Source organism: Ursus arctos, unplaced genomic scaffold, assembly GCF_023065955.2.
Source record: "Ursus arctos isolate Adak ecotype North America unplaced genomic scaffold, UrsArc2.0 scaffold_2, whole genome shotgun sequence".
In the NCBI taxonomy this organism is placed as follows: Eukaryota; Metazoa; Chordata; class Mammalia; order Carnivora; family Ursidae; genus Ursus; species Ursus arctos.
The window spans coordinates 12,948,900-12,963,759 of record NW_026622874.1 but is presented as its reverse complement, the minus strand read 5'-3'; the positions used below and the strand labels follow the sequence as shown (position 1 = coordinate 12,963,759).

Below are 14,860 nucleotides of genomic sequence, written 5' to 3'. Positions count from 1 at the left end.
GCAACAGGCCGCCTCACCAATTTTACATTGCTGCAGAACTTGTCTTGCCAGAGGAGGGGGCTGTCATGTGATTCGTTATTGCTCAGCCTGTGACAGTCCTGGGCAGTTAAATTGTACACTATCCCAAGGATGGTGGGACCACCTCCACACAGGAGTAGCCACTGCAGAAAATGTAGGTCATCTCACAAGATGAGACTTTAACACTTTTGGGACCAGTAGCTATCAGCTTGCTCCTTGTTTTATGCTCGCTCAGAGTCTGGGTGTATGCCAGATTCTCAAGTGCTCTGTAGGCTTTCCCCCACGATGGAAGACGCAAATTACCTGCCCACAGGTTGACTATGGCTTGAAGATACTTTCTGACTGAATATTTTAATAGTCACACACACAGAAACATTCAGGATTTCCGGCTTTTCTTCAAAGATCTAGGTTTGCTGAGATAGCACTTGTGCAGGACAGCTCTCAGTTGGAAGAACAGCTGCTGCCTTTTGATGGAGCCCTTATTCTCTGGTTTGCTGCAGGCTTCATCCTAGCCTTTTCGTTTTATGTCCACTCACTTCACACATTTATGTTACTTGCCTGGTCTGGAAGGTATTTGAGTTCACAGGCTTCCCTGTCCTTCAGAATTCTTGTGCCTAAAGTTAGGCAAAATTCTCAAAAAGACCCATTTGCATGTCATCAGTACAAAAGTGAACAACTCAGATGTTAACTTATTGTGGTGATCATTTCGTAATACATAAAAATAACGAATCATTATGCTGTACTCCTGAAACTAATGTTTCATGTCAATTATATCTCAATAAAAAAGAAATAAAAAGAAAATGGAAACTCATCCCCATCCCTCCCCTAAAAGTGGGAATAGTTTTCACTGGGATAGATGGGATACAGGCCAAGGGCATTGCCTGTACACAGAAAACCCTTTCCGCACAACTTAGGGAGCGAACCAAGGGGAGTTAAGACCAGCATCTGAGTAAACGGCCTGAGTCACCACGTGTTCCAGTAAGCAAAGTGGTCTCCATTGGTACAAATCTCTTTGTAGGAAATGAAGTTGAAAGCTGCCAACTGTAATTTCTGCCCACTGGTCTTTCTTCAGCCTTTGGAGGCCCACATAATCAACTTCACTCTTCTTTCATACCCACAGACTTCCAAAATTTTGAAGACAACTATCATCACCCCTGCTGGCCTCTTCCCACTTCCAAAGGCTTCTTTCCAATAAGCCTGCTTAATTCCCCGGACAACTCTCTTAAGATATAGTTGAGACCTCATCTTCATTCTGGTAAATCCCTAGCTTGGCTGTGCTGCCCCAATGTGCTATTCCAAAGTCAACAGCCTGAGAAAGTGAGAGGACAGAAGGGCAGTTAGAGTAGATCCTCTGACTCAGACCCTACTTCTCTATCATCTGTCCTAATACTGCAGGAGCTTACAAATTAGAAGACAATGGAGGATTCCCAAACTGTGGCCCATTTAGGTACAGGGGCATGACATGACATAGCCTTCCCTTTACATGGCCTCCCGGGAAGATCCTCCCTTAAGGAACACCAAGTCTTTGTAATGGATAAAATCCAAAAACCCTACTCTGTCCTCACATCCTTTCTCCTCAATGGGCTGACACAATTTTGTAAGGATGGCACCCTACCTTTGAAATACACTTCATCTCAAAAGGTCAAGGGGTGGTGGATAGTGACAATGTTTGTTTTCCATGGCATTGCTCATTAAGTCAGCCTTGGCATAATTAGGAGAGAGAAATTCAAGCCAATCTCTGAACTGATGGTTTTACAGTTTTAATAAACAGATAGGATTGATGTTTCTGGCTCAAATGAGATTTTGGTTTAACTTTCCTTTATTTCATTAAATGAGATAGTGTATATGAATCACTTAAAGTTATTGGAACATGTTCATTTTTATTACTAATCCATGTTTTCTGGCCATTCTTAACCATCTTTACATCCACCACAGTCTTTACGCTGGGTCCCACACGTAGCTGTCAGTCAATGAAGGAGAGTAAACCAATACTGGAGACTTTAGTCAGCTGTCTCTGACATGCACTTATGGGGCCACTTACATCCATCCCTTCCACGAAGAGCAGAACAAAGAGCTTAGGCTACAAGGTCTGGGTAGCTGAGGAAAGTTGTTAAAGTGGGCTAGCAGGTTCTTAAAACTTGGGATCATGTCAGCAGCAGTTCCATCTGGAGGAAGACAGAGTAGATTCGATGTTCTCTCAAATCTGTCTCACATCTATGGAAATCCTACTATCTTTATAGTCTTTTGGCACAAAATGCTATGCTATCTCACTTGAGTTCATTCCTACCGAACCAATAGGAAGATAAAGCAAAAGCGAACCACCAACCAAATCTGACTGTCTTCCATCCTAAGGAGCTTGGTGTATAGTCATTAAGGCATCAGCATCTGTTGGGGGCTCCTGCAGGGAATCCTACTCAAGGACACAGCATAGGAAGCAGAGGGAATCAACCGAGTGGTACTAAAGAGGACAGGATGGGAAGGACATTTTTTATTTCCCCAGATCTTCAGGCAACCTCACAAAGCTGGAGGTCACATGCAGCTGAGTATGAAACCAAGAAAAATGAGGCTTAAAAAATATTGTGCATTATAATTCTTCAATCTCTGGAAGGCTAGGAGCCCAAGGTCAGTGTGGCAGGAAATGGAGCAGACTTCCCAGCCCAGCAGTCACACAATCTTCACGGTCTTGAGCATATCTGACAGTACATATGTGTCATCCCAACCTCTCCCAGGCTTCCTCAGGGTCTGCTCCAAGGCCTGGGCCATTTCCAAGAGCTCTGGCGTGGCAAGTTTCTGCTCCGGGTGCAGCTGACAGAACAGGATCTCGTTTACCTCACCCTCAATTCGCCGGACATACAGGAGAGGGAAGACCGCTTTGAGCCCGCTCAGCACTGAGTCCTTCAGCCCCAAGTCCCGGCACACAAGGTTGAGGATAAAGACACCTATAGGGTGGGAAGGAAAGAGTCATGTCCCACAGATCAAGGGACATGCTGGAAACAAGGTTCAGCTCTGAGGAATAGACCGATTTCCTGCCACAGGGAGGCTGGTGGCCTAAGAAAACACAGCTGCAGTTGAGTTTGCAGAGAGCTCACCGCATATGAAAGCAGGAATATGTGAACTATGAGAAAACTTCAAGATAATTTCTTGCTCTTCTGTGCTGCTAACAAATTACTTTATCATTCTCCATAGGGGTGTTACATTCTTGACATATACATTATGGCGTATTTATCAGCCAGGAAGAGGGCCAAGGTTACCTTGAGCTGTGACAATGCAGGTTCCCAATAACTCTGTTCAAGTACCTGACACCAAATCAAAACATCTGGAAGGCTGTCAACATAGGGACTAAGAGCTCCAGCTTCCAGGTCACAAGGATCTCGGTTGGAGCCCCAGCTTGTTACCTTGTGTCACCTTGGCAAAGTTTCCTTACTTCGGTTTCCTTATCTGAAAATTGGCTGCTATGAAGATGAAACAGCATAACGCCTAGTCCAGCCCACATGGAAAGAAATCAAATGGTAGCTAGCATGACTAAGCTGGGGGAAATGTAAATTGCTACACATTGTAAAACTGTGTGGCAACATCTAGGAAAGCCAGCTTACAAGTAAACTATGATCCCGCAATTACAACCCTACTTATATGCCCAACAGACCTGCAAATAAATCTTACCAAAAGGCATCTATTAGAATGTTGATGTCAGTACTCTGCTAAAAGCCCCCAAGTAGGAAACAATCCAATACCAGCAGAATGGAGATGAATGCGGTATAGACACGCAATGATACTACACAACAATATAAACAACAATGTAAACACAACACTATGGCTAAATCTCACAAAGATCATGTTTGGTGAAAGAAAACAAACAATATGTTCCATAAGATTCCATTTATACAAAGAACAAAAATGGGCAAAACTAAGCTGTACTGACAGAAGTTAGGATAGGGGTTATCCTTGAGAGGAGGAGTTAGTGGAAGAAGGTAAGAGGTGGACTTTCTGGGGGGCTGCAAATGTTCTGTGTCTGATGAGAGTAAACGGGTGTGTTCAATTCGGGGAAATTCATCGAGGTACACACTTATGACATGTGTGTTTTTCATTAAAAAGAAAACCATTTTTAAAGGACCCATCCCACCTCCCTCCCCAACCTTTTGTACTTCCTACCTTCAGGAGTCAAGATGCTTTTGACCTTCTGCAGGAAAGGCTGGTCCACAAAAGCTGGTGGTGGACAACTCATTCCCAGTGTTGGGTCCTTACTGTCGACATCAAACATGATGACATTGTAGTGGGGCCGTACTGGGAAAGAGAAGCAAACAAGTCTTTGTCTAACACCATTTACATTCCTATACCGTACCTCCCCTAAGACCTGTGGTGGCCACAGGTGACGAAGTCAGAAGGATGAAATGGAGGCTGTGGTTTGTCTGTAAGGTCACTGACATCACTGTCCAGGGGAATCGTTGTCAATCAGGGTTCTGCTGTGAGCACCCACATGACAGACAGGGCTTTTACCTATCTTCTCCTCCACATTTAGAAGCACCTTCCATAAGCACACACATTCATGGGGTCCACGCTACCATGATTATTACTTGGGTAAGAGTCCATCTATACCAGTAATTTCAATCCCAGCAGAACATTAGAGTCACCTGGGAATATTCAAAATACTTTGAGAACCTGGGCTCCATTCTTGACCACCTGACTCAAAAACCCAGGTGTGGGAAGGAACAGGTAGGAGAAGAGATAGGAAGCCTCAGGTATTTTCCTTAAACTCCCAGGTAATTTGAAATACAGGCAGAATTGAGAACTACTGATTTAGGCAAAGCAGCTGCATAAGCCTTTAAGGGCTGACCCAGCAAATAGGTCAGGAGAAAATGTTCTCCAGTTAAAGTTAGTATATCTTTTCTAGTATTTGAACAATAACTGGCTCAAGAAAGAAAGATTTTGCTAAATGGGTGAGAAAGAACTGATGATGCATCAGATGCACTCGTTGCTATAACAGAAATAGTTTTTACAAGGGTTAAGCCTGCAATGCTACTGACTTTGAGCAAACTTTTGAGACTATGATAATGATTATTCATTAATTAATAAATATTGACATAGGACTATTGCATGCCCATACTGCCATGGCACAAATCTTGTGTTGGTTTCTTACAGAGCAGAACATGTTGGCTCATCAAAGCCTAAGGACAACCATGCCCACATTTGTAGCACTGAGCCCTCTAATAATCTGGAAGGTGGTTGTTAGAGATCATCGCCAGGCTGTTCAAAACTGACTGATAGGCAGTAATGATGGCCACATATCACAGACTGCCATGAGCCTAGCACAGTTTTAAATTCCCATGTATTAACTGTGTTGGGTCTGGGCCCCCACCCTGGCCCCAGCCTCAGAGAGGTAACCTGTGAAACTCTGACATACTTAAGTTCAGTGTGCAATTACAATTCCTGTACCATCTGTCCATCCCAGCACCAAAGTACTCACCCCGGGTATCCTACTTTGCAACACCCTACCTGGGAGATGCTCTGATCCAGTGAGAACCAGAGGATCAGTTATGGAATGGGCAGACCAGGAAGGGTGGGTGGCCTGAGCTCACTAGGTTCACGTAAAACTGAACCAACCTGACTGACTTCTCCCTGAGGGACTCATGCTCAGGGAAGCACCGGTCCCCAGGAGCCTACATATAAAGTGTCAAAAGGAGCACAGGAGATATTGCAGAACCTTAACATGCCTTTTGTCCTACGTCTGAGACAGGAAATATTAAAGCAAAATGGAGGCTGAATTCCAGCAGCAGCAGCACGGCCATCAGAATTCCTGCTGAGTAGCATGTGCTTCAGGATTTCTCACCCTCAGCACTACTGACACTTGGGGTCAGATCACTGGCAGGGGTGGCTGTCCTGTGCACCGCAGGATGTTTAGCAGAATCTCTGGTCTCTACCCACTCGCGGTCAGAAGCACCCATACCCTGCGGTTATAAGGACCAAACACATGTGTGCAGACACTGCCCAATGCCCTCAGGTGTACAAACACTGACCTACATGAATGCTGTTTGGCTCTCTCCCCAGCTGAAAGATTGAAAAAACAACTTCCAACACACACCCCAACTTTTCTTCCCCTTTTTCTCACCCAGCTACAGACCTTACGTTCCTTGGGAAGATAAGGATGTGGCAAGGACACAGAGTCAGAAGAGAACCACGAGAAAAGCCCACTGATCGGTTAGCACCCCAAGGGCAGAAATGGTTGGTTTTACTTGCTGCTGTACCCCAACTCCTAGCACAGTGCTGAGCACATGGCTGGCACTCTAGATTCACTGAGTCAATACATCAACCAATGAATGAACAAAAAAGGGTGAAAGACGGGACAATGCTAATTGTTCGAGATGAATTCTAAAGGCCCTCGCAGATCTACAGACTTTGGATGACTTTCCTTCAACACCCCTCCAAATTCTCCAATAGCCATACCTTCTCTTCCCGCCAGGCTGGTAATATAGTCCAGGCCATCTGCAATATGGACCTTCATCCGTTCACTCTGGGAGAAGCCAAACCACTGGGTGGCCACTTCCAACATGGAGGGGTCGATCTCCACAGCATCAATGCAGGACTTCGGGAAATGATCGTGGACGAACAGGGGGAGGCTGCCCCCACCCAGGCCTACCACCAACAATGCCAGTGGGGTCTCTGCAATAAAGAAATAAAGCATCATTTGACGATCTGCTCACTCAAAGTTTTGTACCAGCCTTGGGGAAGGCAAAGGAGGGAGTTGGATTACTGGCTCTGCCCAAGGGATACAAGATTTAGAGGCCTAGCCTTTCTGTCTCATCCCAGAAGTTTAGGGGCCAATCTGACATCTGAAAACTCTACCCTGGCCTCACAATCCTTCCTTTACTAGACCTAGAGGCTGAACCAGTGTGCTATTACAACAGACCCAAAGCACTCAGCGGACATTGTACCAAGATTCCCCACCATAAGCATTATTAGACTTCCCCCAGGAAATGGAAGGGACAATGGCCAACATCTCACACATGATCACAAAGCAACGTAGATGCAATGCCCTCTGCCCAGCTTTCAACTCAAAGGCCACAACTGCCTTCTCAGACACATCAGCCAAATGAAGGCAATCCATCCAGGTTCCAGAAATCACGGGAAAACAAAGGCCCAAATCCTAGTTCTAAGTACAAAGAAACCTCAGCAACCACAGGCAGACAGAAGAAGACAAGAAACAAGAAAGAATCACCGAAAGGAGACATTAAATGTGGGATTAATATCTGAGTATTAGCGTAAGAACTGAGACTCTAGGGACATACATCGACACCAAGATAGGCCAAGAGTACAGGGTGTTTCAGTAAGACATCCTCAGGACTTTGGGTGAACAGTTACAAGCCTAGACAGAAAAATAAACATTTTTGCTACTGTGGCCAGATCCAAACTTATTATTAGAAACAATGTTATAATTGTTCTACTTATAGATTTTTTTTATTTAAGTAGAAATTCAAGAAACAATTGCATCTGGTGCTCAAATAATGAATTACTGAAACCAGAAATTCTTCTCAAGTGCACAGGAATTTCTGGAATCAAGATTTTTAAATATTCCCTCTGGTTACATGGGTAGACACATATGCAAACACTCATCAAACTGAACAACTTAAAATCTGTGTATTTCATGTATCTCACTGAATACATTTCATACTTTAATATTTTAAATAAACGAATAAAGAAAACATTTAGACTTCCACACGTGCAGCCATTTCGAGATTACAATTTGAGTTTGAGGAAAAGTTACTGGATGTTTATTAACTTAGAAGAAGATTGGGAAGAAGAAAACTATGAAGATATGTGCATGTGTTGGTCTGTAATCGCTGTGCTCAAGCCACAAGACAGCTGTAATCTTACACGCCCCCTCCTGTGGAAGGCAGCGGCGTCTCCCTCACCCAGGAGCAGCTCCGGGTTTCTGAGCAGGGCAAGGCCGGCAATCATTGCTTTGTGGTGTTCACAGCACAGGTAACTCTTGTCAATGGACTGCCCTGGGGCTGCAGGGAGGTCCTCTGGAGTGTCAGCAGGCCGCTGCTTCTTCCTGTCCTTTTTCCGTTTCTTCTGGGCTAAATGAGAGAGAGAGAGATGATGAGGTCCTATGCTTAGCACTCTCGTCCGTGGAAAGCAAGTCATACCAGCAGCACTGTGCTGTAGCCAGCTTGATTCGACCCAAGGCTCCACTGGACGTAGAGCCTACTTTAAAAAAAAAAAAAAAAAAAAAAAGGATCCTACAGGACATGGCCTAGATCTACACTGTCTAATACCATAGCCACCAGCTCCTTGTAACTATTGAAATGTAAACATAAATTACAATTTAAAAATATTAAGGATTCAGTACCTCACTTGCACCAGCCACAGTCCATGTGCTCAGGAGGCACATGTGGTTAATTGTTACCATACTGGGAAGCTAAGTGGATATTAAACATTCCCTCCAATGCAGAAAGTTCTACTAAATAGCACCGGACTAGGTGACCTCTAAGGTACCCACCAACTCTAAAGCCTTTCTGAAACATATGATAATGGCTGGCAGTATGGAGGAGGTGGGGTTCACCTGCACCCGGACGTTTCTGGTTCACCCCACAGAAGTTTACTGAATTAATACAATACAGATGCATATGGAGCAACGTACAAAACAGATGGCCTCTAAACTGAAGGCATTAAAGTGATAAACACATGTATTTGGTAAACCACCACCCCAGCCCCTTATCATTTGAGACCCAGGCTTTGCTCAAGAATGACATACACCTCCGTTCTGCTTCTTGCCATTTACACTTGAAGAGCCTAGTTGGTAACAGGAAAACTCGAAGAGCCATGTGCCTCTGATCACAGGTACCCAGATCTGGCTGTCCTATATCTTGGCAAGCTTCCAGTTCGGTCCAACCACCTCGAATGGAGAATCCAGGCCATGTCCACATGGGTCCCACCAGTGTGCAGATGACACCTCACCTCTGTGAGACACATCCTTCAGCAACCTGGCTTCTGACTGCACCACATTCCTGTTGCTGAGGAAGATCAGCCGCCGGAAGTAGTGCTTGTCATCCCCCTGTACATCCTCAACCACATAGCTGCCACTCAAGGGACTGCAGTCTTGGTGCTGAACGGTCCGGACCCCGATGTCCCCACCCACAGACAGAAAGGGCACCTGAAGATATAACAAAGAGGTGGTCAAACACCAGCTCAATTAAGAAACATGAGAACTAATAATCTTTTCCCTTTGTATATGTATGAGGAATGCCCATACCAAGGTTCAGGACAGCAAGAACTTCCAAGATTTGCCATTCTATAAATGAACTTCCCTGGGGCCTTTCAACAGATCACAAAAGGTTTAATTCACTCTTTGGAAAACCAATTGAACACAGAAAGATCCCCCAAACTCTTAGTGAAACACAAGGGTTCTCCCTCAGAAAAACAGGAGTTTTTCCTTAGGAATCCTCAAAAGACTTTCCATAAAAGCCAGAGGGAACCCTCCAGAGGGAACTATAAGTATGAAAGAAGAAATCTGAATAGGGATAAAGAGAACAAAATCCAGAGAGAAAGCAACCATTCCAACTTTGACGAAATCTCTCCCTTCCCCCAATTATTCTCATCTTTTCCCCCATTTTTATAAACAGAAGAAAAAATTAGGAGAAAAATATATTTTCCCCCTAGACTTTTCATTACCCTTCCCAATCTTTACTTCTAGTTCTTTTAAAGACCTTCAAGAGTATTTAATAATCACCGGGGACCACTGACTTCGCAGAGACGCAGGCCCTGGAGAGAGGGTCCCAGATGACCTCCCCACAGGATCTACATCTCTTTGATGGACACCAACCCCAAAGTCTGCCAGAAGAATCAAACACACATTTATCCGCAAACACAAGACAGCCTAGTGGGCAGAACCACAGGCGAGAACATGGGAGTCTAGGTTTATCTTTTCAGATCTGTTAGTATGGCAACAAGCCCCCAGGGACCTTGGCTTTCCTATCTAGTACCTGCAATGCATCACCTATCAACGACCCTGTCTGAGCAGGATGAAACAAGACAGACAATGTCAGCAAAAACCTTATTTCCTTCCCAGGAAAATACCAGACCAGCAATGCTAATATCCTGAAAACTAACCTGAGCTATTTTACCTCTTTTCCATTCTACACTGAGATAATGATGGTTCTAAGAAGCAAAATGCTCAAGGAAGGCCTGCACAAAAGAGGGTCAGGAGAAAGAGTCTGAACAATCCACAGGTTAAAGAGCTGGAGGCTGCAAGGTGGACAGCATTTCATTTCTGTGGAGTCTCAGAGGCCAGAAAAACAGATGCTACTGGGTGTCTCAAAAGAGCAATCGTTCTCCTTCCTCTCACTGCCTGGGGCAAAAGAACATAAGTATTGCCCACTTAGTTCTGAGCTGTTGACACGCCCTCCAGGAACAGACTAGGGTAGGGGCACAGATCCTCATCCTAGCTTCTTCCAAGACACCCTCTGCCTTTGTGGCTGCTAAAATGACTTCTCTAGAGATCCGTGAAAGCTGCTGCCAGAGCTCTGTTACCTGCTGCTGGGCGGGCACCCCGGCAGGAGCCAACTCCATGACTCTGGCTGACAGCTCAGCCTGGATGCTGTCCATGCTTTCGTACCGCTGGCCTCGGTGGAGGGCCACTGTGATCAGTCTCCTGAAGCCTGCACTGGCCGCCAGCTGCTTCCGACCCTCCTCCATGCCAAAGAGCCACTCGGTCTCCCGACCCTGGGGGACTGGAAAGAGGCACTTGATGACACGGAGTCCAGGGAAGAGTGTTCAAGCCCCAACCAATATGACCTGCATGGCAGAGTCAGCCCCAGCATAGGCCCAGCATCCCTTCCAACTGTGACCCACTGAGGGCTATCAATTCCCTAGTGCACAATGCCCAGAGCAAAGCAGCCATCGGACACATGGTAGGACTCACGTGACCGTCTGTGTAAAGAGAGAGAGGTAGGTACCTAGTGCAAGAAAAATAGCAATAATACTAACACTTATTACATGCCAGGCATTATTCTAAGAAGTTTACAAAGAGAAACTAATTGAATCCTCACAACAGTCTAAGATGCAGGTGGTATTATTATTCCCATTTTATAAATGAGAACATTGAGACACAGAAGTGGAATTATTTGCCCAAGTTCACGCAATTAGTAAATGGTGAAGCTGGGGCTCCAACCCAGGCAGTCCAGCCCCAGACTCCATGCTTATATCAACTGTACTATTTGTTCTCAAAGATGGACAGGGAGAATTACAGAATACTTGGGAAAATAGCTCACTTGTCAGCAAATTACCAGCATGATGATTTCAACATCTTGCCTTTGTCTAGAGTTTCCTACTTTTGAAAGCACTTCGTCACCCTATCTCTTTTGATCATTACTAAGGTAAATCTGCTATCATTTACATCCTTCACTAATGCCACTTCTGTTTATTAAGCACTTACCATGTGCGAACACCACTCTAAGAGATTTTACACTTCTCACACCTACACGGCACAGTTAGGTGTGAGATCCTGCTTTATAGATGAGGAAACTCAGGCACAGAAAGAAAAGGAACGTCCAAGGTCACACCACCAGGAAGGGACTGAGTTAGAACTGGAACCCAAAGTCACTTTTTTAGCTACTACTCTGTACTGTCTCCCTAAATTCAACAGAGAAACACAGTCATGCAGCTCACAGGCTTCAGAGCTGAGACTCTGCTGCTTCCATGACTCCATGTTACAAAGTAACTCTCTACCCTGTGAGACTCACCTAAATTTACCTGTGCTGCCTCTCTCTCCTCTCTACCAAACCCATTCTCACACTTCACCAAGCCTTTGCAATGGAAGATGTGAATAAGCCTCAAGTCTTAAGCAGGTAGCTGGACAGCTGCTACTCCCCCTTCCTCATGCCTGGGCTAGTCTAACCTCTTGAAATGCCACCCTCTGCAAGATAAAACTGGCCACGGCCTACCCATCCACCAAAGCCCCAGCCCCTATGAGCCAGCCCCTCCAGGGAAGAGAGGGAGCAATCCCAACTCACTGATGAAAATGGCAAAATGATTGTCCCGCGATGGTTTCACAGTGGGGCTGTCCACCACGTGGAGGGTGTAGCGTGGCTCCCCCGTGTCCCCATCGCACAAGTCCAGAGATACACTCCCCAGCCCGGCCTTGCGGTACAGCTGGCTGCACAGCCAGGCATACTGCTGCCGCTCCCGCACCGCCTCAGCCAGCTGCTCAGCACTCTCCAACCGCACAGGCTTGCCCTGCTCCTGAGCACATAGCTCAAAGATTTGAAGGGCAGAGCCGGGGACTGGCCTGAACTTGGTCATGATGAAGGCAAAAACAGGTAGGGAGAACCGAGGCTCTGCTTCCAACACCTGGTCCTGGCTGTTGGCCACCTGGTGCACCCTCACCATCCACCCCTCCCGAGAGAAGTGACCCACTGCTTTCTTCAGGATGTGAGCCTGAGCCAGGGAGATGCAGAGGTAGCGACCGCCCACCTGCAGGACACGGCCAACCTCAGCCAGCATCCTGTCCACTTGGTGCAGGGTCTTCTCCTCCTCATCTGTCAGGACAGCGTCCAGGGTGCCCTTGTCTAACACCACCTGGAACGAAGCATCAGGAAACTCCATCTGTGTCATGTCCATCTTCAAGAAGCTCATCTGGGGCCGACGGCTGGCATTGCGTTCCTTCATTTGCTTGATAACCACCTCACTGATGTCTATATTCACTATATCCTGATAGCCCACATCATACAGCTGCTCACTTAGCTCTGAGTTACCACACCCAATCACCAGCACCTGCGGGAAAAAGCCAAAAAGATGAAGGTGATCAAGGCAAAGCAATGACGGGCAGATAATTCCCAAATCAAGTCTTGCCCTGGCTGTTAAGTTTTCAGAAGGTGCAGATGCTACTGTCAGAAGAAAGCACCATTACAGAGGTGATTCTAGGCTCCATCTTGAAACACTACTGCTTAGAGGAACTTACCGGTGAAAACCACACTCAGCCACACAGTTCAAGGTATGTAAAAATGGGCTTTCCATACAGCAAAACAAGCTAATCCTGGTTGTTCTTTCTCTGAAGCAAGCACTATTACTTAAGAAGTGATAGGAAGTCACAGAATCCAAATTGTTTTACTACTGAAAACCAGTTGTGGCATAACCCTACTCCACTCATGCCTTCGAGTCCACCTCTTGGTATTCTATTTGCTTTTTTTGCTTGTTTGTTTAGGTGGGCTCCACCCCGAGGTCAGAGCCCAAGCCAGAGCCTGAACCCACAAGACAGAGATCAAGACTTGTGCTGAGCTCAAGAGTCAGACACTTAGATGACTGAGCCACCCAGGTGCCCTTATTCTGCTATTTTCTAAAGTCAAATTTAAAAGACATGTTGTTGCCACCCTCTCTGTGGAGCTATCACCCACTGATCCTTCAAAATTCAGCCCCAATGTCACCATCTTTGGAAAAGCCTGGTGGGAAGTGGGTAAGTCTTGGACTGGAGGGGGCTGAGTTTAAACTCCCATGTGACCACTCACTATACCTAGGCTGTTGGGCAAAAAACTGGTGCCCAGAGCCTGTTTCCAGTCAATACAATGAATGAACCTTACAAAGTTATTATGAGATTTCAGCTGTTGAAGGAACACACACACACAGCACCCAGCATCGGTCTTGGCACTCAGAGCATCCCCCACGGATGTTACCTTTCTACGCCTCTTTCTTCCCCAGCTCCAGGACACTGCACTCCATCAAAGCCCTAGCATTGTACTCAGCAGTCGTCACCCTGGGACGTGCCTTCCGGCTCTTGCTGCTTATGGGCTGAGCGCGGCGCCTGAAATTCAGTGCGCCAGCAACACCCGTTCCGTCTACAGACCCCCGTCTCAGTAAAGCCACAGGTATTACCTGCTTTACGGGGAGGGACAGTGACAGAACGCACACCGCGGCTCTGGGAGGCCACAGCTCGTTGCACGACTAAAGTCACCCTTCCAGTGAGATTACGAACTCAAGGATGGGCTGAGGCAGGAGGTCTGGCAACATTTCAAAACGGCCTTTTCGCCGGAAAACATGGGCCCCATGGGCTATTGTCAGATCCTGCCGGTCGCTATCTCCAAGCGCGGGGTTAAAGCTCTCAGTCCGCACATTCCCGAGCACACACGCAGGACGCCAGGCCGCGCTCACCTTCTCCCTGGGTTTGATGTACTTGTGCAGCACCCCGCACAGCTCCAGGTAGCTCCCATACCACTCGAAAGCTCTCTTTCCCCGCTGCTGGAAGAACCTCTCCCAGTAGTCGACGGAGCCGAACTCCCTGGAGCTCTTGGGTAAGAGGTTCATACTGTCACTGTCCGAGCTGCGTCCTCACGACTCTGCTACTCGCCCTCTGAGCTACCATCGGTGGGGCTTCCACACACGCCGGCACCGGCACCCTGCCGTGCAGTTCTTCCCACGACAGACAACCACACTGACTTATCCCTCGCTCAAAACCCCAGGGATGAGCTCACACGTCAGCCCCACGCGCGACACCGAACCTAATACCCGGTCACCCGTCCGCCCAGCTCACAGTCCAGCCCCACGTGCCGAGCCCCTCACACTCCCTCAGAGCGGGGTTGCAGACGCAGCAATCATATCCGGGTACCAGGCGTCGCGATTGGTTGGCCACCCAGACCCTCCCAGCGTCTCATTGGTCACCGCTTTTCGCTCCTGGAGCCTCATTGGCCGAGACGCGCTCGCCACAGGCCGGCGGGGTCGTCGCAGGCGCCGAGCGTGTCTCTGCGCGCCGCAGCAAGGGGCGGGGCCACGGGCCCGAGTCCCGGCGGAAGAGGCCCCGCACCCTCGTCTGCGGGATTGCGTCCGAGCGCCGCGCGAGGGCAGCCTTTCCTCTGCCGCG

The 14,860-nt window shown here is 47.2% G+C and overlaps 1 protein-coding gene across 2 annotated transcripts; it reads right to left on the bottom strand.

Moving 5' to 3' along the window:
• Positions 1-1,819: 1,819 nt before the first annotated feature.
• Positions 1,820-14,617, bottom strand: METTL13 (methyltransferase 13, eEF1A N-terminus and K55). 2 transcript variants are annotated; one of them, XM_057315584.1, is made up of 8 exons: positions 14,155-14,607; positions 12,024-12,588; positions 10,543-10,742; positions 8,971-9,166; positions 7,923-8,090; positions 6,457-6,672; positions 4,168-4,299; positions 1,820-2,957 (listed from the first exon to the last, which is right to left on the bottom strand). In XM_057315584.1, the coding sequence occupies exons 1-8, from the start codon at positions 14,305-14,307 to the stop codon at positions 2,683-2,685; spliced, it is 1,905 nt and encodes a 634-aa protein (XP_057171567.1). In that variant the 5' UTR covers positions 14,308-14,607; the 3' UTR covers positions 1,820-2,682. The 2 variants fall into 2 exon arrangements, with proteins under 2 accessions (XP_057171567.1, XP_048081406.1); XM_048225449.2 differs by having other exon boundaries at positions 2,492-2,957; positions 12,024-12,783; positions 14,155-14,617.
• Positions 14,618-14,860: the final 243 nt, after the last annotated feature.